The sequence below is a fragment of the Oncorhynchus tshawytscha genome, linkage group LG01 (genome assembly GCF_018296145.1).
Source record: "Oncorhynchus tshawytscha isolate Ot180627B linkage group LG01, Otsh_v2.0, whole genome shotgun sequence".
NCBI lineage: Eukaryota > Metazoa > Chordata > Actinopteri > Salmoniformes > Salmonidae > Oncorhynchus > Oncorhynchus tshawytscha.
The window spans coordinates 60,754,794-60,778,135 of record NC_056429.1 but is presented as its reverse complement, the minus strand read 5'-3'; the positions used below and the strand labels follow the sequence as shown (position 1 = coordinate 60,778,135).

Here is a 23,342-nt window from a genome sequence, read left to right as displayed (position 1 = left end):
TGTCTTGTTAGCTTAATGTTATATCCTAAATTTGACTTTTGTGCAGGTCATGTTGTTTTTCACATTACTGTCTCTAGTAAACACACACTATATCAAAGAAAATCTAAGTTTATTTGTCACATGTACAGAATACAGAAGGTGTAAACGGTACAGTTTAATGGTTACTTATATAGTGGAGTCTTTTGTTTAGACATGTAGCTGGCTAGCTAAACAATGAACCATAATCCCAATTCATAACGTTACTAAACTGCATAAAGCTGCATGTAGCTAAAGCTAACCAACTAAGTTCAATGTTAGCTAGTTAGCTAAAATTAGGCTATAACTAGCAATGCAAATGGCTCTGAGAAATGAATAATATTACTACACAGATCATACACGTAATGTTAGCTAGCAAGCCAGCCAGCTAACATTAGCTAGCTAGCTAACAGTATGCTTTAACTTGAAAACAAAATGAAAATGTCTTTCTGACAAATTTATAAACATATAATATCTGAATATGTAGCTAGCTACACGCTCTTACCTGTATCGTATACATGGATGAATGCTTCTCCCTCTCTGTCACGGATGTCATGGTTGCCCTTAGTTTGAAGATGTAATCCGGAGACATGTGTTTTATACAACAGCCTTCTGTGTGTTTTCTTTTCGACTCCCTCTGCATATTTGCAATGAAACGGCAGAATTTTCTCAATCTGCTTAGCTATGCGGTAACATGTTATAACATGAGCTGCTCAGTATGTGTAGGTAATTGTTTCTAACAATGCTATTTTGAATGACATCATGAATAAAACTGCAAAAGTGTTGCTAATGCGCTTCACTTCATGGAGTTTGATATAGACAGAAGGGTATAATATAGACAGAAGGATGCTACATGGCAGACCAATCCAAACTCATCTCTCGCCATATCCAGCCCATCCATTATGTCAGCCAATCATAGCTAGTGGAAATGTTCCTGTCTTTTTCTGTGGCTAAACCAACTGGGCTTGTAATTTAACAATTGTATTCATATTTACAGATGGCATACAAGTTTGTTTTTAATGCACTTGAAAGATCAAATGTTCCAGAAGGCATTTCTGCCCCAAAAAAACAAAACAAATTTTGATAAAAAACATTATTTCTTTTTACATTCAAATGTCTGTCCTTTGATGTAGTGACGCGCGGCGTACGCCAAGTTTCCTGAAATGAGTCACATATGTGTCATGGCTAATGATAAGCAGTGCTCATTGTCTACACTAATGGCAGATCTAACGGTGAAAATCTGTGTTTGTGCTGAAGCCAAGTGTTTCTCGCAGAAACACTGTTTTCGATGTCTGATTCCTCTTCCAAGAAAGTAAGCGCTCTCTCCCCTTCCCGTTCCCTCTCTTTCTCTTCCCTTCATATTGTAACATCCAAGGCTATGTTTTTAGAATGTGTTGATTGGGCTAGAAAACAGACTGTTTAAAAAAATTGTTCAGGCACTGTAGTAGTATTTGATCACCTCGACAATGTAGTCATATCACTATTTGATACTCTCTTGGGGTAGCGTTCAGTGTGTGTGTGTACCCAATGTCTCTCCCTGCAGCAATTTGGTAGCGGCTGAGAAATCAGTAGTCCCCTGAAATCAACAGCGCCTCGTGATTACTATGGATCACAGTCTCTAGCCTCCCTCCGCTCTGCCGTTCATTCACCCCATGGAAATGTCTCATTGACTGGGACATGACACAGAGCTATCTCTCAGTATCCTACTTTTGTTTCCAACATACAGATACAACACATGCCGTTACCTACCCTACACACATCGCATTTTATGAAGCCTATGTTTCACATGTTATATAAAATGACCCTCAAAGGACCTGTATATTTTGGATCAATTCAAATGAAACCACATTCGATCAATTAAACAAACAGATTGGTTGAGAAAGCAGACTCATACTTTCCTGAAGGACACAAAAAAATAGAACCAGCCTACCGAGGAGGATGAAAGCCCCTACACACTTATCGAAGGACAATGTTGTGCCCCTCCCCCTCCCCAAGTGCAGCACAGAGACATCTAGTGGAGACAGATAGAAGTACAGTATACTTACTTTCCTCCAATGCATTACAGTAGTAAAGGGGCACTGAAGAGAGAGCGTGTGTGTGTGTGTGTGTGTGTGTGTGTGTGTGTGTGTGTGTGTGTGTGTGTGTGTGTGTGTGTGTGTGTGTGTGTGTGAGGGCACAATGAAACATAAACACACTCCCAGTGTGAGTGAGTAAAGACATGGCCCATATATTATATATTTATATGGATTATATATTACACATACTCACATTCATAGATCTATTGAGGACTCAAAGTAAATTATTTACACTATTGACTGTGTGTATGTGTTTGTGTTCCTATGCGGATGGGTCTGCGTGTGATATATTTGGGGTCCTCATTTACGGTGACAGTGTGTGTATGTTCTGTGTGTATGTGGGCATGTGTCTTGGCGGGTAACATTACGTTTTTCCGTGTGTGTTTGCGTGTGCTTGCGTAGGTGTGTGCACGTGGGTGTGTGTGACTGAGGAGGGTTTCTGGGTGTGATGACATACATTCTCATTAACCCCAATGGACACTAATCTCCTTTGCGGCACTCTTTCATCCTGACCTAGGATTTATAGCCTGCTGAATTATGGGTAGTGCATTGATGTTGCCGCCTCCATACATCATCCATTTCACCTGTGAGGAGACGCTGACAGCAGTGACTCACTACTCATGGTCCTTTTGCCTGTCCTCTTCGCACTAGTCAATGGAGACAAGATCATAGCCCATTACATTATAGCACAGTGCATCATATAGATGGTGCAGGGGCCTGCTGGGAAGGCTAGAGCAGGGTTTCTCAATCCAGGGCGTGCACATTTCTGATTCAACTATTTGAGGGCTTGGCGAGTAGCTGATTAATCAGGTGTGTTAGTGCTGGGCTAGAACCAAAACCTGCATCCCGGTTCCCCACAGCCCCACCAAGAGGCTCTGATGTCAGAGTGATCACTCCTAGATTGGATGTTAATTATGATGCAGCCAAATGTTGTAGCTGATCATTTGTGTGATAATGAGTTAGCCACTGATACTCCACCCCCTTGGGGGTCTGAGACACCCCTCTAGGTGGACACCAGTCATTTACCAGTCAGCCTTTTGTCTTTGACCTTCGTCACAACCCCTATGAATCCAGTCATCCAGAGGTTGTACTTTTCTTTTCCTACTCTCCCCTTTAGGAATCCAGTCTGTATTTGGCTTTAAGTTTCTATCATCTCTCTTGGAAATCATCTTTCACTAATCTTGGATTTTTTGAAGGATCATTATTCTAGGAAAAAACCCACATGTTGACATCACATGATCATGCGAAACCTTTACCATCGAAAATGCTGAACAATAAAAACAATACAGGTTCATTTGGTTCTTCCATTTCTGCTTGTATCTGGATGTTGTAGCTATGCATGTAACTACTGTATAAGTGTTAAAAAAAACTGTTCCCCTGCACTAGAGTTGCTTACATTTATTGCAAGTCTGCTGCAGTGGGAAGGATACTCTGCCTTGGAGGTGGGAAGTGTCTGTTTACAGGTCACACCTCTGACCTCTCATGGGATCCTTGACCTGCCAATCATCCCCCTTGACCTTGCCCACCTTGGCCTTGAGCCAATAGGAACTTTAGGCCATCCCATCCCGGGGTCAGAAGTCAGTTTTATTTTTCCAGTGAGTAGGCTACTCTACGGCAACTGGACATTTCCATCGGCTCTTTTCTGCCAAAGGATTCTGAACTCTGAACCTCCCTGGTGTGATGTGAATGCGTCGATGATGATAAACCATTCGTTCAACTACACCATGAAGCTGTGTGTGTCTGAGGCAATAAAAGGGTTGAACTTGAGTCTGTGTCCTGATTGTCATTGTGCCTCTAACCGGGAATCCAGAGTGATTGTCCCTTATCTAAAGCGGCACCTTCATTTTCGGAGTCCATCACCAGTTGGTGGCGCTGTTTTTCAATGAGCAATCTCTTTCATAGAACACTACTCTGCTGTTTCACTACAGAGACCTTTAGTTGACACATACCTGAAGACAGAGAACGGGGATTCCCACAGTGGAATGTTATAACATGCGGTAACTATGGTTACACAGCGGGTTAGTCTCTCCAGGAACCAGCAGCGATACAATAGCAGCTGAAAGATTTCAGCACTATTCATTGTTATTTCACACACACACACACACACACACACACACACACATACACACACACACACGCACACGCACACACACACACACACACACAATGCAGTCACACCACGCACGCAGTGAAGAACCAAAACACATCCACTGAATAATCTAATGAAATATGTATGCTCACGAAAAAATAAACGTGATCTGTGGTGAAGCCAATCCCTCTCTCTCTCTCTCTCTCTGGGGGTTTCTTCTGGTCATATTACATTCTGCTTCCCCCTGTCTCTCTCTCTCTCTTGGTCTCAATCTCTGTCTCTGAGGGTTTCTTCTGGTCATGTGACGTGTTGCTGTTAGGAATGAGAGTGTGTGAAAAGGCTTTGTGTTTGCTGCAATCTGTCAGACTGTGACTCCATCCATCCGACTGGCGGCCTCCTATCAGAGGGGGATCTAATACCAGAACTACTTCTGGATTATCTGTGGCTACCATGGGAAAAACAGAAGTTCTTAGAGTCCTGCACTCTGCCTCTCAAATGTTGTTCATTTGTAACGGTGTCGCATTTTCAATGTTGGCCCAACGGATTGTTAGGATTTAGATGGTCAGGATTTTGTATTGCGACTCTGTACTTTTGTCTCTCTTTGTACTTTTGTCTCTCTCTCTCTCTCTCTCTCTCTCTCTCTCTCTCACAATTTCAATTAAATTTCAATTTAAGGGCTTTATTGGCGTTGGAAACATATGTTAACATTGCCAAAGCAAGTGAAGTAGATAATAAACAAAAGTGAAATAAACTAAACAAATTAACAGTCAACATTACACTCACAAAAGTTCCAAAATAAGAAAGTACAAAAGGGAAAATAACACACGCACGCATGCACAAATGCATCTCTAATCCTGTACTGGAAGGATTCATTGTGAGTCTGACTCGGTTAGTGTGTGTGTGTGCGTGTGTGCGTGTGTGCGTGTGTGCGTGTGTGTGTGTGTGTGTGTGTGTGTGTGTGTGTGCGTGTGTGCGCGTGTGTGTGTGTGTGTGTGTAGTAGTAGTAAAGTCAGTAGTAGTAAAACTGTGTTTGGTGTCAGATGTTATGTGTCACATGCTGTGTCTGACTGGGGTTTTGAAATGGAACACGTTGTTTGGTATTGGAGTGGTTGTTTATACTGAAAGAAGATGGAAAACAAGAGGGAGAGATGGAAAGTAAGAGACAGATAGAAAGTAAGAGAGCATAGCCTTGCTATTGAGAGAGGCCGCCGTAGATGACCTGTCTTCTCTTGAGAGCCAGGTCTATGTGCACACTGCCCACAAAAATGTGGATACTGAGCTGCACTTCCTAACCTCCTGCCAAATGTATGACCATATTAGAGACACATATTTCCCTCAGATTACACAGACCCACAAATCCAATTTTGATAAACTATCTTATCTATTGGGTGAAATACCACAGTGTGACATCACAGCAGAAGGATGTATGACCTGTTGCCACAAGAAAAGGGCAACCAGTGAAGAAAAAAACACCATTGTAAATACAACCAATATTTATGTTTTTTTTATTTTCTCTTTTGTACATGAACCATTTGCACATCGTTACAACACTGTATATAGCCTTTTGACATTTAAATGTCTCTATTCCTTTGGAACGTTTGTGAGTGTGATGTAACTGATCATTTTGAATTGTTTATTTCACTTTTGTTTATTATCTATTTCACTTGCTTTGGCAATGAAAACAAGTTTATCATGCCAATAGAGCCCTCTGAATTGAAATGAGAGAGCGACAGAGAGGGAGAGAGCTGGAGGAGAACACAAAGGCACTTACACATTTAAACTGTTCTAAGTAGTCATGAACTGTTATGAATGCTTATAGCATTCTAATCATGTACTATAGACGATACGAAGCACTAAAGACAGGTGACTTATGAAAGTGTCACCCACAGACATTCAACTGGGAGTCAGTGCCACTATAGCTGACGAGCAAAGCTGGCTGTCGTGGGATAAACTAGGACGGCAGCAATGGCGATGGCGGGAGGCATATGCGACTGTGCGTTCATGGAGAGTGCGTTCTGTTGGAGAGCTGCCTCGTCAGGGAGTGTGTGTGTGTGTGTGTGTGTGTGTGTGTGTGTATGTGTATGTGTGTTTGTGTGTTCTGGCACTATGGAGCAGCAGCAGCAGGCAGGGCGGGAGATCAGTGCTTGGTGCTGGCAGGAATCTGTTGCTTAGGTCTGGCAGCAGGGATCGGTGGGCTGGTGAATATCTTCAGCAAAGCACTGCTCCATTGGGGGAGTTGTTGGCTTTTTCCTGTTTGTGTGTGTGTGTTTGTGTGTGTGTGTGTGTGTGCGTGCGTGCGTGCCTGCCTGCCTTTCCTCTTCCCTGATGGTACTGGGCGGATGGTAGGATAAATATAGCTGCGTTGGTGTGAGGCTGTTTTCTCCTCGGCTTTAATCAAAAGCAATCTGGAGGAGTAGAGAGGGGGAGAGAATGAGAGAGAGGGGAAGAGAGAGGGGAAGAGAGAGAGGGGAAGAGAGAGGGGAAGAGAGAGGGGAAGAGAGAGGGGAAGAGAGAGGGGAAATGTGGAATATGCCAAGGTGTTTTATTTTAGTTCTCTTTAAGGAGCCATCCGGGACGTTTATGGAATAATGATAACCCTGGTGGCCAGAGTAAAGGGTCTCCCTCTCTCCCCTCGCTCTCCTCCCTCCCCTCATCTCTCCCCTTCTCTGTCGTGTGGTCCTCTTTCTCCTTATTTTCTTTTCTCTCCTTACTACCCCTTTCCCTATTTTCCTTCTCTCATTGTCTTTCTACATACCCTCTTCCCTACACTCAGCTCAGAAATAGGCAACAATGTATGTTTGCTCCTTTACACCTTCAGGTTTAGAAGATGTATTTATAGTTTTACATTTGACTTTTTAGTCATTTAGCAGACACTCTTATCCGGAGTGACTTACAGTTAGTGCATTCACATTAAGATAGCTAGGTGAGACAACCACACACCACAGTCATAGTATGCACATTGTTCCTCAATAAAGTATCTATCAGCAAAGTCAGAGCTGTGGTTATGCTGTGAGAATGTAAGCCAAACTGTTTATTAGAATAGATGCCATATTGTTATGCCATATTATTCTTTTAATCATAAAAGCCCTCTCGTCCACACTGTTATACTGGCAGCAGTGTACTCCTTAGGGTGCATGATTCCCCCTTGTGATGCTGAATTTCACAGTTAGTCTGTCACTCTTCAAATTGGCTCAGTGCTTATCTTAATTGCTTGTGATAATAATAGCTACTCACAATATACAATAATGCTGTGTTCTCCCGTGATATTCAATACAATATATACCACATAAGTTAGTAACCAACTAATAATAAAGCATCTTGGGCTTTAAACTATGTAGATTATGTAAATTCTCAAACAAACTCAGTATGTATATATTTCCTCCCGGTCATGTGTGTGTAATAACCTTGTTATAACCTCTTTCTCTAGGTGGTGTGTGTGTGTGTAATAACTCTTATAACCTCTTCCTTCAGTTGATAACTGTATAACAGCCATATAATAACTCGATGTATTTGTGCTTCTCCAGGTGATGTGGGTGTGTAATAACTGCCGTAAGCAGCAGGAGATCCTCACTAAGCCAGGGGAGTGGTTCTCAGGTACAGGGAAGCCAGGTCTAGGCTCAGGCATCAGTGACCCGGCCATGTGTGGCCTGAACCCCAGTGACGAGAGGCTCCGTTCCCTCTCCCAGGTCCCCCTGGGGCCCCACGACGCCAACTGCCCCGGTGACCCAGGACTGGCACCAGGAATGGACCTCCGCTCACGCAGCGAGCCCCCGTAAGCCCCAGCCACAAACACACACATGGTTCACCTGTACACCTACTTAAACATTACTCTCTACTGACATACACCTCATAATTTCTCCCTCTGTCTCTCTTCCTCTCACCCACCAGGAGAAAGCCGGGTGATCAGAACAGTAAAGGTCGAGGGGAGCGTCGACCGGGTCATCCCAGACTCCACACCCAGGTGTCTGTGGACCGGGACCAATGGGAGCGGGACCGGAGGGAGGGCCGGCGGCTGAGTAAGGGCCGCTCTCTGGAACACGACCCTGTGGGAGCGGGGGTCCCCCGATGGACAGAAGAGGGCTATCACATAGACCCAAACGCCCCCCGACATTTAGCCCAGCCCCAGCCAGGGGAGCCACTGGGGGGCAGGCACCCTCTACAGCCCCTGGGGCGAGGCAGGGGGGTTGAGATTGGGTTTGAGGGTGTTGGGAGTGTTGGGGGCCAGCCCGAGGCTATGCTGGGCCAGAGGACGGTGGAGGGGGGTATTGGGGGGCCACAGGACCATGGCCCTCCACATCTCCAGACCTCGGAACTCAGGGAACCCCCTGGGTCAGCCCCCGTCCCCGAACACGGCCCCCTCCTGCGCCGGTCCAAACGGGAAAAGGCTGAGAGCATGCTGCGAAACGATTCGCTCAGCTCGGACCAGTCAGAGTCTCTGCGGCCGCCACCGCCACGGCCCTACAAGTCAAAACGTGGCGGTGCTGGGAAGAGACAGACATCAGTCAGCAGCTCAGAGGAAGAGGGAGGTACCACGCCAGAGTACAGCAGTTGTGAGGACGCAGAGATCGAGAGTGTCAGTGAGAGAGGTGAGACAGGCTCCAGTGTAAAAGTTTCCCATAGACACAGATCTAGTTTCAGCGTACACTCCCCAAATCGTAACCATAAAATATCAAGGAAGAGACACAACCCCTGACTTCAGATCAGCTTCTAGGGCCAGCTTTATCCCATACTGTGAAAGAGCTTACCAATACTGTATGCATCCCACACTGCAGTGAAAGAGGTAAGAGAGTGTGGTAAGATTGTTTTCAAGACATGCTGAGCACAATTTTAAATAAGCGCTCACTCATTGTGTGTGTGTGTGTGTGTGTGTACGTGTGTGTGTGTGTCTGTGTGTCTGTGTGTGTGTGTACGTGTGTGTGTGTGTACGTGTGTGTGTGTGTGTGTACGTGTGTGTACGTGTGTGTGTACGTGTGTGTGTACGTGTGTGTGTGTACGTGTGTGTGTGTGTGTGTACGTGTGTGTGTGTACGTGTGTGTGTACGTGTGTGGGTGTGTGTGTACGTGTGTGTACGTGTGTGTGTGTGTGTGTACAAGTGTGTATGTGTGTGTGTGTGTATGTGTGTGTGTGTGTGTGTGTTCACCGCAGTTTTAACACACTCACACATGGGAAGTGATTGTAAAAAGTACCGGTTGAGTGCTGCTCAGCCTCTGTCTGCTCTCTTCATTGTAACAATCCAAACTCGAGGTTGCATCTACTTTATCACAGGTAAGTAATCATAGGAGGTGCTTATGAGATTATTCGATGAGAGAAGGTGGCATTTGATTGAGCTCTAAATGTGGAGATGTTCTTGTACTGTATATAATGTAATATATTGTGACATAGGGTGTACTGGAGCTCAGCTTGTTTTTTACGTGATCAAACACATTTAGTTGAGTTACTCAGTGGATGTGTTTTGGTTGTTGAGTGTGTGCGTGTGTGACTGCATTGAGTGTTTGTATGTGTGTGCAGTAGTGTGCGTGTGCTTGTGTGTGGATGATATTCTGGCCATGGCTTGGCCTGAGGGGATAGAGTCCCAGGCGGGCAGGATAGGTTGACCCAGTCCTACCCCCATGTGACCCTGCGTGACAGAGCTGGGACACAGGCTGCAGCCCTGGAGCCATGGGAACAAACACTGGATGTTTCTATAACGTCGTCATGTCTCAGCTATGTTACTGCAAATGCTAACCATGTCCTATCTCTTTACTTCAGGTCTTACCGTATCATAGCCATGTACTTTTAGTTTGAAGCGAACCATGCCGCTGTACCTAACTATGTCCTAGCTATTTATGTTTATGCTCTAACCATGTCTTACAGTTCTAACTATAGTCAGAGCCTGTTATGTTTAGGCTACATACAGCTCACCTAGATACATCACATTTGCGAGCAGAAGAAAGTAGATACTATTGTAAACCCAGCACTGTTTCGAATGGGCTTCAGTCCACTTTGATTTAATGCCATTTGTTCCACATGCCAACCTGGATTGAAACCAGGCGAAGCTCTCTAATGACTAATCGATCATATGAGAGAAGAAGGGGGGATTTGTCAAAACTAGTTCTAAACACACCAGCGCAGTAGCGAGCCATGTTTCCTTTTTTAGCTCGGTCCGAGATGGGTTGAGCACAGAAGGAGTGTTCAGGCATTCAAATCTTTCTCTGAGTGCGTGTGCACATACTTTCAGTTCGTAGGTGCGTCACAATGTACCTAAGGACAATGGCAGTAAGGCTGTTAATTGATTTCCCTTAACTAGACGTCCTAGTGAAAGTTTGCTCAATATTCACGAAGAGCTCAACAAACATGCATCACATGGAGACTCTTTTTCTTTCCTAATCACTAAGAGGAGTATGGGGTCAAGCCCTGGGTGATTCTGGTAAAGTGTCATGTCTTGAAACAAAATATTCAATCATCTAACGAAGGTCCAGATCTGGCTCAGCTGTGTATAGTGGCAGCTGAGCTGGTATGTGCTGTGTATACACCTTCTCTTTCCTTGCTGCAACTCCTGGCTCTGTCTTTCTCCGTGTGTGTGTGTGTGTGTGTGTGTGTGTGTGTGTGTGTGTGTGTGTGTGTGTGTGTGTGTGTGTGTGTGTGTGTGTGTGTGTGTGTGTGTGTGTGTGTGTGTGTGTGTGTGTGTGTGTGTGTGTGTGTGTGTGTGTGTGTGTGTGTGTGTGAGTGTGTGTGTGTCTGTGTGTGTGTCTCCTTCCATCTACTTCTACTGGTTGAGTTGATCTCATTTCTCATGTAGGGGACTGGGAGTGCTACCCGCTGGACCCCACTGTGTGGCATGTAAGTGACTGATTCTTTTTTTGTATCTATTTGAGTGAGTGAGTGTGATTGAGTGAGTGTTTGTGTCTGTCTATGTTTGTAAGTGTGTGTGAATTTCTATATAGTGTGTGCTTGTCGATCGAGAGAGAGAGAGAGAGAGAGGAACAGAGACAGAGACAGAGACAGAGAGAGTGGGTTAGGTATAATGTGGTTGCTCCCAGGCTGTTAGGTTGAATCAGTATATTGTTCACAGCATCCGGTGACATGGCAGCCATCCAAAGAGGGTGACCATCTAATCGGCCGAATCACCCTGAGCAAGAGGAGCGTTATGCCTAAAGAGGCCGGGGCACTGCTGGGGCTGAAGGTTAGAGATCAGACACGATCACACTTTGATTAGACTGTGTGTGTGTGTGTGTGTGTGTGTGTGTGTGTGTGTGTGTGTGTGTGTGTGTGTGTGTGTGTGTGTGTGTGTGTGTGTGTGTGTGTGTGTGTGTGTGTGTGTGTGTGTGTGTGTGTGTGTGTGTGTGTGTGTGTGTGTGTGTGTGTGTGTGTGTGTGTGTGTGTGTGTGTGTGTGTGTGTGTGTGTGTGTGTGTGTGTGCGTCCGTGCGTGTATTAAGTTTGGCCATTGTTTTAATTGACTGTGTGTATGTGTATGTGCACATGAATGTCTTCAGGTGGTTGGGGGAAGGGTCACAGAGGCGGGCAGACTGGGAGCCTTCATCACTGTAGTCAAGAAGGGCAGTCTGGCCGACGTCGTGGGACACCTACGAGCAGGTATGCAAAGTGTGTGTGTATGTGTGTGTACATACAGTGTGGGTTTGTGTATGTGTGTGTAAATATGTGTGTATGTGTGTGTCGGTTTTGAAGAATGACATTGTGTATTTTCAGGGGATGAGGTTCTGCAGTGGAACGGCAAGATGTTGCCAGGAGCAACCCAGAAAGAAGTTTACAATATCATTCTCAATTCACAAGCAGAACCCCAAGTGGAACTAGTGGTGTCCCGGCCCATTGGGTAAGTCAGGAATAAGAGACTCTTACCTTTGAGGAAAAGACACCGAACCCTAATAGATGCACTATGATTAGGGCAGCAACTCTGTGACGCTTGGTTTCAAGTGTCTTCTGTGTCTGTCTTTGGCACTGGTGAGATCATGCTTAGGTTAGCCCATTGCCCAATTTAATTTCCCACCTTTCTCTCCAAATTGTACATTCATACTTTTCCTCATAGATTTACAAGGAATGGATTGGTGTATGGAATAGGGTGCCCACATGGGCACAGATGTCAGTTCAACGTCTAGTTTTGATTGACATTTTGTTGAGTTGTCAACTAACGTGAATTCAATGTGAAATAACAAAAACAAATTCACCCTGTCATTGGATTTAGGTTAAAAGTTGGGTGAAAAAAATACCAAATTCCCTAACGTTGATGACTCTTTGTCAAATACAATCAGTTTTCCACATTGATAAAAAAAACTGGTTGATCCCAACGTCACCATTTTTCTGGGTTGAAGTGATGTGGAAACAACATTGATTCAACCTGCTTTTGCCCAGTGGGTTGAAATTCAAACATCAATGCAGTGCTTTTAATTTCTTAAAATGAACGAGTTTACACACGAGGAGAAGGGGGTGAAACAGAATTGGCCTCGTTTTAATTGGGTATCACTCTTTACTCAGTCCAATCACAGACTGTACATACATTTGGTTATAATTTTGAACAGCTGTTTGTTTCTGACCTGACTTGTCTTGCTCCTTTGTAAAAAAAGATGTATTTCCAAACACTTGCAAAGGTTGTATAAAGCCTATCAGTAAGTAAAGCTACAGTATTAAGACCCCCTCTCCTTCCACACAAATTTACACAAGCATCCTCATCCTCCCCCACCCTGTGACCATAGAGCTGACGAATGCCTAAATTAGTAGACTGCAATAAGGGATTATTGGTTGTAAAAATGTTTCTATGTTGATCCTACTCTTTCTATATTGATCCTACTCTTTCTATATTGATCCTACTCTTTCTATGTTGATCCTACTCTTTCTATATTGATCCTACTCTTTCTATGTTGATCCTACTCTTTCTATATTAATCCAACTCTTTCTATGTTGATCCTACTCTTTCTATATTGATCATACTCTTTCTTTATTGATCCTACTCTTTCTATGTTGATCCTACTTTTTCTATGTTGATTCTATTATTTTTATATTTATCCTACTCTTTTAATATTGATCCTAGTCTTTCTATATTGATCCTACTCTTTCTATGTTGATCCTACTCTTCCCTCCTGTTTTTACCAACCAACAGTCAAGACAACACTAAATAATAGTCTTTGTATACTTGTGTTATCCTGTACTAACAGATGTTAGTGTGACTTTAACTGATATGTCTCTGATTGACTCCAGTGATATCCCAAGAATCCCAGACACATCCCACCCTCCACTAGAATCTAGTAGGTATTTCATCTGTTCTCGCTTCTCTGTCTGTTTCTCTCTCTATTTGCTTTTTCTTTCTTTCTTTCTTTCTTTCTTTCTTTCTTTCTTTCTTTCTTTCTTTCTTTCTTTCTTTCTTTCTTTCTTTCTTTCTTTCTTTCTTTCTTTCTTTCTTTCTCTCTCTCCCCTTCTCTCTCTCCTTCTCTCTCTCTCTCTCAATCTGTCTCTCTCTCCCTCTGTCTCTGTCTCTCTCTCTCTCTTTGCTTTTCCTCTCTCTGTCTCTCTCTGTGTCAACTCTCTCTCGCTCTTTCTTTTTGACCCTAGTTGTTAGGGGTTTAACTGGGTGAGATGTGTCTTGTCTTATTTCTGCCCTCACAGCAGGTTCCAGTTCATTCGAGTCCCAGAAGATGGAGCAGCCATCTATATCAGTCATGTCCCCCACCAGCCCTAGTGCACTAAGAGACCCACAGCTAATGCCTGGACAGCTCACAGTGAGTACACACCAACAGACATATGTGGGATTATTATGCATTGCTATATGATATGTATGTGATAGTAATCTGGCTCATAGTGATCATTTCCATTATGTGTGTGTTTATGTGCGTGCTTTCAGATATTGCCCGGACAACTTTCAGTAAGTCAATACCAAAGGATTGTCATGTCATGTATCATGAGTGCAGACATTTGGGGTTGTCTTGTATTTCTATATAGTTTGTAGCCTACGTAATATCATTTAAGATGGGTTGTTGGCTCCTAGTGATCATGATGGGGTGTGTCTCTGTGTGTCTGTGTGCAGGTGAAGCTGTGGTATGATAAGGTGGGACACCAGCTAATAGTGAATATGGTCCAGGCAACAGAGCTGCCTCCCCGACCGGATGGGCGACCTAGAAACCCCTATGTCAAAATGTACTTCCTGCCGGACCGCAGGTACGTCATCGTCGTATACAGTTGAAGTAGGAAGTTTACATACACCTTATCCAAATACATTTAAACTCAGTTTTTCACAATTCCTGACATTTAATCCGAGTAAAAATGCCCTGTCGTAATTAGGTCAGTTAGGATCACCACTTATTTTAAGAATGTGAAATGCCAGAATAGTAGTAGAGAGGATTTATTTCAGATTTTATTTATTTCATCACATTCTCAGTGGGTCAGAAGTTTACATACACTCAATTAGTATTTGGTAGTATTGCCTTTAAATTGTTTAACTTGGGTCAAACGTTTCGAGTAGCCTTCCACAAGCTTCCCACAATAAGTTGGGTGAAATTTTGGCCCATTCCTCCTGACAGTGCTGGTGTAACTGAGTCAGGTTTGTAGGCCTCCTTGCTCGCACACCCTTTTTCAGTTCTGCCCACAAATTTTCTATGGGATTAAGGTATGTGATGGGCGCTCCAATACCTTGACTTTGTTGTCCTTAAGCCATTTTGCCACAACTTTGGAAGTATGCTTGAGGTCAATGTCTATTTGGAAGACCATTTGCAACCAAGCTTTAACTTCCTGACTGATGTCTTGAGATTTTGCTTCAATATATCCACAGAATTTTCCACCCTCATGATGCCATCTATTTTGTGAAGTGCACCAGTCCCTCCAGCAGTAAAGCACCCCCACAACATGATACTGCCACCCCGTGCTTCACAGTTGGGATGGTGTTCTTCGGCTTGCAAGCCTCCCCTTTTTCCTCCAAACATAATGATGGTCATTATGGCCAAACAGTTATATTTTTCTTTCATCAGAGCAGAGGAGATTTCTCAGAAAAGTATTATCTTTGTCCCCATGTGCAGTTGCAAACCGTGGTCTGGCTTTTTATGTCGGTTTTGGAGCAGTGGCTACATCCTTGCTGAGCGGCCTTTCAGGTTATATCGATATAGGACTCGTTTTACTGTGGATATAGATACTTTTGTACCCGTTTCCTCCAACATCTTCACAAGGTCCTTTGCTGTTCTTGGATTGATTTGCACTTTTCACACCAAAGTACGTTCATCTCTAGGAGACAGAGGTCCCATGGTGTTTATACTTGCGTACTATTGTTTGTACAGATGAACGTGGTACCTTCAGGTATTTGGAAATGGCTCTCAAGGATGAACCAGACTTGTGGAGGTCTACAGTTTTTTTTCTGAGGTCTTGGCTGATTTCTTTTGATTTTCCCATGATGTCAAGCAAAGAGGCACTGAGTTTGAAGGTAGGTCTTGAAATACATCCACAGGTACACCTCCAACTGACTCAAATTATGTCAATTAGCCTATCAGAAGTTTCTAAAGCCATGATATCATTTTCTGGAATTTTCCAAGCTGTTTAAAGGCATAGTCAACTTAGTGTATGTAAACTTCTGACCCCCTGGATTTGTGATACAGTGAATTATAAGTGAAATAATCTGTCTGTAAACAATTGTTGGTAAAATTACTTGTGTCATGCACAAAGTAGATGTCCTAACCGACTTGCCTAAACTATAGTTTGTTAACAATACATTTGTGGAGAGGTTGAAAAACGAGTTTTAATGACTCCAACCTAAGTGTATGTCAACTTCCTACTTCAACTGTATCAGTTACAGACTACCACATAGAAAAACAAACAAATATGTTAACTCTCTCTCTCTCTCTCTGTCTGTCTGTCTGTCTGTCTGTCTGTCTGTCTGTCTGTCTGTCTGTCTGTCTGTCTGTCTGTCTGTCTGTCTGTCTGTCTGTCTGTCTGTCTGTCTGTCTGTCTGTCTGTCTGTCTGTCTGTCTGTCTGTCTGTCTGTCTGTCTGTCTGTCTGTCTGTCTGTCTGTGTGTGTGTTTGTCTGTTTGTGTTTGTGTTTGTCTGCCTGTTTGTGTTTGTGTGTGTGTGTGTACGCGCACTCAGTGACAAGAGCAAGAGGAGGACTAAGACAGTGAAGAAGAGCGGAGAGCCCATGTGGAACCAGACGTTTGTGTACTCCCACGTCCACCGCAGAGACTTCCGCCAACACATGCTAGAGCTGACCGTGTGGGACCAGCCTCGCCTACCTGACGAGGATAGCATGTTCATGGGCGAGGTACACACACACTTACATACACACAGATACAGACACTCAGGCAAACATTGAAGTTGATGAATTGCTTTCATTGACCTTGTGTTTGACTGATTGTGCTAATATTGGTTACGTTTAGATCCTGATAGAGCTCGAGACAGCCCCATTGGATGATAAGCCTCATTGGTACAATTTGCAAACCCACGACGTGTCTTCCATCCCTCTGCCCCGGCCATCGCCCTACATGCCCCGCAGACACCCCCACACCGACACACCCAGCAAGAAGCTGCAGCGTAAGTCACAGACAGGTCTATGTGCGATGTGTCTTCACAATATATTTCTTTGTATTGTACAGATGTAGAATCTTAATTTGATCACACTCTTGTTGCTGAGAATTTTCCTGCACCACAGGAAATGCAGATAAGCTTTGTGATTTACCTAAATTCACTGAAAACCCACACTAACACAGGGTTACATTTGAACAGTATTGCACTTTTCATGTAGCCTACTTTTGGCCAGCTAGTAGCCTAACTACCGATTTTGCAACATCATGGACTAAACGTACAAATCCTGTTGCTGCAGGATTATTTTGATCTGACAATATAGGTCAAATTAAGATCCTACATATGTATGTGGTCTGCTTATCCTTTTGTGTGTGTGTGTGTGTGTGTGTGTGTGTGTGTGTGTGTGTGTGTGTGTGAGAGTAATGTGTGTGAGTTACAGTATGTAGATTGTGCTTGTGTGGGTGTGTGTGTCTTCATGTCTGTCAGCATACATGTCTCTATCAATGTGGTCTGCTTACTGCATTCCTTCTGTCTATGAATGTGTGTATTTATGTCACATCCACCATTGTGCAGGTTCTCAGCTCGTTACAGGGCCTGAGTATAATCAAATCAAATGTATTTGACAAATGCCTTGTAAACAACAGGTGCAGACTAACAGTGAAATGCCTACTTATGGGCCGTTCCCAACAATGCAGAGAGAAAAATAAATCAAATCAAATTTATTTGTCACATACACATGGTTAGCAGATGTTAATGCGAGTGTAGCGAAATGCTTGTGCTTCTAGTTCCGACAATGCAGTAGTAACCAACGAGTAATCTAACCTAACAATTCCAAAACTACTACCTTATACACACAAGTGTAAAGGGGTAAAGAATATGTACATAAAGATATGAATGAGTGATGGTACAGAACGGCATAGGCAAGATGCAGTAGATGGTATCGAGTACAGTATATACATATGAGATGAGTAATGTAGGGTATGTAAACAAACTGGCATAGTTTAATTAACAACACTGTCATCTCAGATTTTCAAAATATGCTTTTCAACCATAGCAAAACAAGCATTGTGTAAGATTATTGATAGCTAGCGTAGCATTTAGCGTAGCATTCAGCGGGCAACATTTTCACAAAAACAAGAAAAACATTAAAATAAAATCATTTACCTTTGAAGAACTTCAGATGTTTTCAATGAGGAGACTCTCAGTTAGATAGCAAATGTTCAGTTTTTCCAAAAAGATTATTTGTTTAGGACAAATCGCTCCGTTTTGTCATTCACGTTTGGCTACGAAAAAAACCTGTATCCAGGAGTGTAATTATCCCCGCAAGCTCATTAGCATAACACAACGTTAACTATTCATGAAAATCGCAAATGAAATGAAATAAATATATTAGCTCTCAAGCTTAGCCTTTTGTTAACAACACTGTCATCTCAGATTTTCAAAATATGCTTTTCAACCATAGCAAAACAAGCATATGTGTAAGATTATTGATAGCTAGCGTAGCATTTAGCGTAGCATTCAGCAGACAACATTTACAACAAAAACAAGAAAAGCATTCAAATAAAATCATTTACCTTTGAAGAACTTCGGATGTTTTCAATGAGGAGACTCTCAGTTAGATAGCAAATGTTCAGTTTTTCCTGAAATATTCTTTGTGTAGGAGAAATCGCTCCGTTTTGTTCGTCACGTTTGGCTACCAAAAAAAAAACGAAAATTCAGTCATCAAAACGCCAAACTTTTTTCCAAATTAACTCCATAATATCGACTGAAACATGGTAAATGTTGTTTAGAATCAATCCTCAAGGTGTTTTTCACATATCTCTTCGATGATATATTGTTCGTGGAAGTCTGCTCTCTCCTCTGAATCACATGGAAGAATGCTTGCAGCTGGAGATTACGCACCAATTTCGACAAAGGACACCGGGCGGACACCTGGTAAATGTAGTCTCCTATGGCCAATCTTCCAATGATATGCCTACAAACATGTCACAATGCTGCAGACACCTTGGGGAAACGGCAGAAAGTGTAGGCTCGTTCAGGGCGCATTCACAGCCATATAAGGAGACAATGGAAAACAGCGCCTCAAAAATGTTGCTCATTTCCTGTTTGAAGTTTCATCTTGGTTTCGCCTGTAGCATCAGTTCTGTGGCACTCACAGATAATATCTTTGCAGTTTTGGAAACGTCAGAGTGTTTTCTTTCCAAAGCTGTCAATTATATGCATAGTCGAGCATCTTTTCGTGACAAAATATCTTGTTTAAAACGGGAACGTTTTTTTCATCCAAAAATGAAATACTGCCCCTAGTGTTCCAAGAGGTTAAAGTGGCTAGTGATACATGTATTACATAAAGATGCAATAGATGATATAGAGTACAGTATATACATATACATATGAGATGAATAATGTAGGGTATGTAAACATTATATTAAGTAGCATTGTTTAAAGTGATATATTTTACATCAATTCCCATCAATTCCCATTATTAAAGTGGCTGGAGTTGAGTCAGTGTGTTGGCAGCAGCTTCTCAATGGTAGTGGTGGCTGTTTAACAGTTTGATGGCCTTGAGATAGAAGCTGTTTTTCAGTCTCTCGGTCCCTGCTTTGATGCACCTGTACTGACCTCACCTTCTGGATGATAGCGGGGTGAACAGGCAGTGGCTCGGGTGGTTGTTGTCCTTGATGATCTTTATGGCCTTCCTGTGACATCGGGTGGTGTAGGTGTCCTGGAGGGCAGGTAGTTTGCCCCCGGTGATGCGTTGTGCAGACCTCACTACCCTCTGGAGAGCCTTATGGTTGTGGGCGGAGCAGTTGCCGTACCAGGCGGTGATACAGCCCGACAGGATGCTCTCGATTGTGCATCTGTAGAAGTTTGTGAGTGCTTTTGGTGACAAGCCAAATTTCTTCAGCCTCCTGAGGTTGAAGAGGCGCTGCTGCGCCTTCTTCACGATGCTGTCTGTGTGGGTGGACCAATTCAGTTTGTCTGTGATGTGTACGCCGAGGAACTTAAAACTTACTACCCTCTCCACTACTGTCCCATCGATGTGGATAGGGGGGTGCTCCCTCTGCTGTTTCCTGAAGACCACAATCATCTCCTTTGTTTTGTTGACGTTGAGTGTGAGGTTATTTTCCTGACACCACACTCCAAGGGCCCTCAACTCCTCCCTGTAGGCCGTCTCGTCGTTGTTGGTAATCAAGCCTACCACTGTAGTGTCGTCCGCAAACTTGATGATTGAGTTGGAGGCGTGCATGGCCACGCAGTTGTGGGTGAACAGAGAGTACAGGAGAGGGCTCAGAACACACCCTTGTGGGGCCCCAGTGTTGAGGATCAGCGGGGTGGAGATGTTGTTACCTACCCTCACCACCTGGGGGCGGCCCATCAGGAAGTCCAGTACTCAGTTGCACAGGGCGGGGTCGAGACCCAGGGTCTCAAGCTTGATGACAAGTTTGGAGGGTACTATGGTGTTAAATGCTGAGCTGTAGTCGATGAACAGCATTCTCACATAGGTATTCTTCTTGTCCAGATGGGTTAGGGCAGTGTGCAGTGTGGTTGAGATTGCATCGTCTGTGGACCTATTTGGGCGGTAAGCAAATTGGAGTGGGTCTAGGGTGTCAGGTAGGGTGGAGATGATATGGTGACTAGTCTCCTTGACTAGTCTCTCAAAGCACTTCATGATGACGGAAGTGAGTGCTACGGGCGGTAGTCGTTTAGCTCAGTTACCTTAGCTTTCTTGGGAACAGGAACAATGGTGGCCCTCTTGAAGCATGTGGGAACAGCAGACTGGGATAAGGATTGATTGAATATGTCCGTAAACACACCAGCCAGCTGGTCTGCGCATGCTCTGAGGGCGCGGCTGGGGATTCCGTCTGGGCCTGCAGCCTTGCGAGGGTTAACACGTTGAAATGTTTTACTCACCTCGGCTGCAGTGAAGGAGAGTCCGCATGTTTTGGTTGCGGGCCGTGTCAATGGCACTGTATTGTCCTCAAAGCGGGCAAAAAAGTTATTTAGTCTGCCTGGGAGCAAGACATCCTGGTCCATTACGGGGCTGGTTTTCTTTTTGTAATCCGTGATTGACTGTAGACCCTGCCACATACCTCTTGTGTCTGAGCCATTGAATTGTGACTCTACTTTGTCTCTATACTGACGCTTAGCTTGTTTGATTGCCTTGCGGAGGGAATAGCTACACTGTTTGTATTCGGTCATGTTTCCGGTCACCTTGCCCTGGTTAAAAGCAGTGGTTCGCGCTTTCAGTTTCACGCGAATGCTGCAATCAATCCACGTTTTCTGGTTTGTGAATGTTTTAATCTTGCTATGGGAATGACATCTTCAATGCACATTCTAATGAACTCGCTCACCGAATCAGCGTATTCGTCAATGTTGTTGTTGGACGCAGTGCGGAAAATATCCCAGTCCACGTGATGGAAGCAGTCTTGGAGCGTGGAATCAGATTGGTCGGACCAGCGTTGAACAGACCTGAGCGCGGGAGCTTCTTGTTTTAGCTTCTGTCTGTAGGCAGGGAGCAACAAAATGGAGTCGTGGTCAGCTTTTCCAAAAGGAGGGCGGGGGAGGGCCTTATATGCGTCACAAAAGTTAGAATAGCAATGATCCAAGGTTTTACCAGCCCTGGTTGCGCAATCGATATGCTGATACAATTTAGGGAGTCTTGTTTTCAGATTAGCCTTGTTAAAATCCCCAGCTACAATGAATGCAGCCTCAGGATATGTGGTTTCCAGTTTGCAAAGAGTCAAATAAAGTTAGTTCAGAGCCATCGATGTGTCTGCTTGGGGGGGAATATATACGGCTGTGATTATAATCGAAAAGAATTCCCTTGGTAGATAATGCGGTCGACATTTGATTGTGAGGAATTCTAAATCAGGTGAACAGAAGGACTTGAGTTCCTGTATGTTGTTGTGACCACACCACGTCTCGTTAACCATAAGGCATACGCCCCCGCCCCTCTTCTTATCAGAAAGATGTTTGTTTCTGTCTGCGCGATGTGTGAAGAAACCAGCTGGCTGCACCGATTCCGTTAGCGTCTCTCGAGTGAGCCATGTTTCCGTGAAGCAAAGAACGTTACAGTCTCTGATGTCCCTCTGGAATGCTACCCTTGCTCGGATTTCATCAACCTTGTTGTCAAGAGACTGGACATTGGCGAGAAGTATGCTAGGGAGTGGTGCGCGATGTGCCCGTCTCCGGAGCCTGACCAGAAGACCGCTTCGTTTCCCTCTTTTACAACGTCTTTGTTTTGGGTCGCAGGCTGGGATCCATTCCGTTGTCCTGGGTGAAAGGCAGAACACAGGATCCGCTTCTGGAAAGTCATATTCCTGGTCGTACTGACGGTGAGTTGATGTTGCTCTTATATTCAGTAGTTCTTCCCGACTGTATGTAATGAAACCTAAGATGACCTGGGGTACCAATGTAAGAAATAACACATAAAAAAAACAAAAAACTGCATAGTTTCCTAGGAACGCGAAGCGAGGCAGCCATCTCTGTCGGCGCCGGAAGTGATAACACGCGCCGGAAGTGATAACAATAACACAAGGAATAATGGTAACTTGGCTGTATAAACAGGGTACCAGTACCGAGCTGATATGCAGGGGTACGAGGTAATTGAGGTAGATATGAAACATATCGGTAGGGATAAAGTGACTAGGCAACATGATAGATAATAAACAGTAGATGAGTCAAAAGAGTTAGTGCAAAAAAGCTCAATGCAGATTTTCCGGGTGGCTATTGGTTAACTATTTAACTAACTATTTGGCAATCTTATGGCTTGGGGGTAGAAGCTGTTTAGGGTTCTGTTGGTTCCAGACTTGGTTCAGACTTGGCCCCAGTGATGTCCTGGGGAGTACACACTATCCTCTGTAACACCTTCTGGTCAGATGCCAGGCAGTTGCCATACCAAGCGGTGATGCAGCCAGTCAAGATGCTCTCAATGGTGCAGCTGTAGAGTGTTTTGAGGATCTGTGGGCCAATGACAAATCTTTTCAGCCTCCTGAGGGGGAAGAGACATTGTCGTGCCTTCTTCATGACTGTGTTGGTATGTGCGGACGGTCCATGGTGATTCCTTAGTGATGTGGACACCGAGGAACGTGAAGCTCTCAACCCTGCTCCACTACATCCTCGTCGATGTGGATGGGTCCTTGCTCAACCATCCAAATATCCTGTAGTCCACGATCAGCTGCTTTCTCTTGCTGACGATGAGGGAGAGGTTGCTGTCCAGGCACCACACTGCCAGGTCGCTGACCTGCTCCCTATAGGCTGTCTCGTGTCCCAGGGTCCTGAGCTTAGTGATGAGCTTGGAGGGCACTATGGTGTTGAATGCTGAGCTGTAGTCAATGAACAGATTTTCACGTAGGTGTTCCTCTTTTCCTGGTAGGAGAGGGCAGTGTGGTGTGAAATAGAGATTACATCATCTGTGGACTTGTTGGGGCGGTATGCGAATTGGAGTGGGTCAATCAAGGGTGTATGGGATGATGGTGTTGATTTGAACCATGACCAGTCTTTCAAAGCACTTCATGGCAAAACATTTTAGTGCCACAACGCGATAGTCATGTAGACAGGTTACCTTGGCATTCTTGGACACAGGGACTATGGTGGTCGGCTTGAAACATGTAGGTATTACGGACTGGGTCAGGGAGAGATTGAAGACACTCAGTGAAGACCCTTGCCAGCTAG

At 44.1% G+C, this 23,342-nt stretch overlaps 1 protein-coding gene across 13 annotated transcripts in view; it reads left to right on the top strand.

Annotated features, from left to right (window-relative positions):
- The window catches only part of LOC112260823 (regulating synaptic membrane exocytosis protein 1-like), a 67,274-nt gene that overhangs the window by 26,196 nt on the left and 17,736 nt on the right, over window positions 1-23,342 (top strand). For all 13 annotated transcript variants that reach the window (XM_042323976.1, XM_042323974.1, XM_042323960.1 and 10 more), the window contains 12 exons: window positions 7,704-7,951; window positions 8,068-8,765; window positions 10,958-10,998; window positions 11,231-11,341; window positions 11,653-11,752; window positions 11,867-11,990; window positions 13,370-13,416; window positions 13,775-13,887; window positions 14,010-14,030; window positions 14,193-14,323; window positions 16,236-16,407; window positions 16,523-16,676. In XM_042323976.1, coding sequence (XP_042179910.1) covers window positions 7,704-7,951; window positions 8,068-8,765; window positions 10,958-10,998; window positions 11,231-11,341; window positions 11,653-11,752; window positions 11,867-11,990; window positions 13,370-13,416; window positions 13,775-13,887; window positions 14,010-14,030; window positions 14,193-14,323; window positions 16,236-16,407; window positions 16,523-16,676 — 1,960 coding nt within the window. The remainder of the gene's footprint in view (window positions 1-7,703; window positions 7,952-8,067; window positions 8,766-10,957; window positions 10,999-11,230; window positions 11,342-11,652; window positions 11,753-11,866; window positions 11,991-13,369; window positions 13,417-13,774; window positions 13,888-14,009; window positions 14,031-14,192; window positions 14,324-16,235; window positions 16,408-16,522; window positions 16,677-23,342) is intronic.